Below are 2,846 nucleotides of genomic sequence, written 5' to 3' on the forward strand. Positions count from 1 at the left end.
AGTCGCTATGCTCATATTGGTTTTTATATATGACGAAAATAGCGAGTAAGTTAAATTCTCGACGCATAATCAATGGCTACTAGAATTTATGAAGTAATGTTTAAATTCTTGAGCATGCGACACTCTTGTTGAGAAGATCAATCAACAAAACCACCTCCTACCGAAAATTTTTTGCTTCGTTTGCTTTTGAAGATAGGTACAAATTTATTTACCTTGTTAAGGAAAATACGAAACAAAGGAGCGATATGATAAGAAATTTGATGTAGAAGAAGCTTGAATAAAGTTCCATTATTAAAAGGGAAGAAGGATAATAATATCAAAATTTCTGAGTAAGAGAAAAATTATATAAAATGTTCAATGTTTGAAATACTCTCAAATATTTCATACTGAAAAATATAGAAAACGCTCCATTCCCTATTTAATTCCTTAATTACCGTTGGCATCTTTTCATTCTATTTGCAGTATCGAAGTAATTTGTGTTGTGGTAGCAATATACAGTGGCTTGTCAGATTCGATTTGGAGCATTTCATCAGCTGTTATTAATTTAGCAACAATTATACTTTATGTAATACTGAGTCGAGTTGTAGTGAAGGCTAAAAGAAGTAAGCTGTTTAATTAACTAACAAAAGGCATGCAAAGTAAAGTAACAACTTAAACGGTGCTTGTCCTATTTCCTTATCATTGCAGCACGTCTACATGTTACCGCAATAACCTTAGCCTCGCACCTTTACTTTTCAAATGCTGTCACTTCTATATTAGTGTCATATCTGTCAAGATTTCATGAATAACTGAACACTGCTGCATTTCTAATTTCAGCAACTAAGAATATCGAGTTGTTGCAAACATTAAAGATAGTCGTGATATTTATTGGACTGGGACAGCTAGCATCAACGTTGGTCTACTTATCAACACTTTTCTACGAGTTTTCCGAAATGACATCGTTTTACATAGGATGCTACGCGGGAATATTTGTTAATTTAAGCATTTCATGCAATTGGTTCTTCTATTATTGGAGAAGGTAAAAATTGATCTTATAAAACATCAAAAGAAATATTTTTTTATCGCTGAAACATTTTGCGCTAGAATTAATTGGTTAAATCTACAACTGTGAACACAAAAAATGTTATTGCAGTGTCGAATATCGGAACGAATTTAAAAGGCAATTCAGGAAACTTCTATGCTTAGAGAATGTAGTACCGTTGGAACCAAAACCTACAATAAAGTGGGTGACGACAGTTCACAGGTAAAACATCAGGAAAATTGCTTCTGAGTATCTTGCTTCAACGATATTCATACAGAGTGCTGAACAAAAATCAGGATTAGTTGGAAATATTGGTGATAGTTGTTGTTACGGCCGTCCGTAGCTTCTCACGTAATTACGTAGCTCACGCAGCTTTTCATGTCGGTCCTTGAAAATTGACTGAATAAAACTCCACTTTAGAAAGCAATGGGAAACGATGAATGTCATATAATGTGTGTGTTTCAGACAACTTTCGCATTTTTTCATTTTTTCAAATTTAAAAGGCCAGTAAATAAACCTTGTTTCCGGCTAAAAGTTGAGAAACGGAACAACTGGGAATGAAAAATCCGGACACTGCTTCAGATCTGATTTAAATGAACTGGACAGATTGTTTTCTTTTTAATTGGAAATGATTTTAACAACTCTTGCAATATACCATAAGATATAATTAATTGAGCTTAATTTACTACTTAATTGAAACTTTTATTGTCAGTTCTAATCTTCGAGAATGCTAGTCATATATTTATTTCCCTCTTCTCCAGGACAACAATTAATTAAATCATATTTGGGTTTTTTCTTCTTGAAAAAAGTTTTAATTGAAATAATTTTACGCAATTGAAATTTTTTCAAAGTTGCACGAATTATCCAAAACAAAAAATTTTTTCCACAACCGGAAGGAAATGGATATGTACTTACATTTGCACTTTTTTCTTCAATCTGTTTATTAGTTACTGGTTGATAATGATAATGATGTCTGCAAATGGAAGTGGCGAAATGTCTATCATTTAAGAAAACGTTTATTTATTTTCCGTTTCTCAACTGAAATGGAAAACATCAATTTCAGGCTTACTAGCCATATTGGTGTGAAAAAAAAGAAAGAAAAAGAAATAAAAAGAGCAAAAGATTGAAATTATATTTTGAAGCCTATTTTTTAAAGTTGCTTTATAACCTCAAATTTGTCATTTTAAATGTCAATATTCTTTTTGACTATTTCGTTATTTATATCAAATGAGCAATTTTTTCCCCACATTTCCTTTTTCTCCTTTTCTTTTTAAATGATATAGTTTATTGTTAAATTTGATTTGTTTTAGTCCCTCTTTCATCCTTAAACATTACGCGCAAATATGTATTCAAGATATGAGAAAAAAACAAAAACTTTTTTTTTTAAACTGTTTTTGAGGAATACATTAAAACCTTTACTAAATAAAAAAATTTTTTCACGAGATATTAATTTGCCCTTAATTTAAAACATATATACTATGTAATTTATGCAACAATTGGTGTTGTTGCTATTATTGCTATTGCCACTGTTATTGTTGTCATCGTCATTGTCATTGTTGTTAATGTTGCTATTGTTACTATTGTTGCTATTGCTGTTGTTGTTGCTGTTATTTTTATTGTTGCTATTGCTGCTGTTGTTGCTTTTATTTTTATTGTTGCTATTGTTACTATTGTTATTGTTATTGTTGTTGTTATTGCTGTTGGTTTGAAACAGTCTTCATGAACTTCATGAAACTGAAAATTTGAAGCGCAGAAAATTAAATTTAAACACAGTCAAAAATTTATGAATATGTACACTACAAAGTCGTAAAAAAAGTATAATAAC

The 2,846-nt window shown here is 30.6% G+C and overlaps 2 protein-coding genes across 2 annotated transcripts; one reads left to right on the forward strand and one right to left on the reverse strand.

Annotated features, from left to right (window-relative positions):
- Nucleotides 1–7: 7 nt before the first annotated feature.
- Nucleotides 8–2,148, forward strand: LOAG_14251 (hypothetical protein; the record flags this gene model as incomplete). The annotated part of the gene is made up of 5 exons (XM_003149750.1): nt 8–45; nt 463–602; nt 817–1,018; nt 1,133–1,243; nt 2,085–2,148. 5 exons carry the CDS (start codon nt 8–10, stop codon nt 2,146–2,148), a joined length of 555 nt encoding a protein of 184 aa, XP_003149798.1.
- A 358-nt stretch (nt 2,149–2,506) lies between these two features.
- LOAG_14252 (hypothetical protein) lies at nt 2,507–2,755 on the reverse strand (the record flags this gene model as incomplete). The annotated part of the gene is made up of 1 exon (XM_003149751.1): nt 2,507–2,755. A coding segment is annotated over one exon (249 nt), but the record flags the coding sequence as incomplete, so codon positions are not given.
- Between the last annotated feature and the right edge of the window lie 91 nt (nt 2,756–2,846).

Source organism: Loa loa (genome assembly GCF_000183805.2).
Source record: "Loa loa unplaced genomic scaffold supercont3.1145, whole genome shotgun sequence".
In the NCBI taxonomy this organism is placed as follows: domain Eukaryota; kingdom Metazoa; phylum Nematoda; class Chromadorea; order Rhabditida; family Onchocercidae; genus Loa; species Loa loa.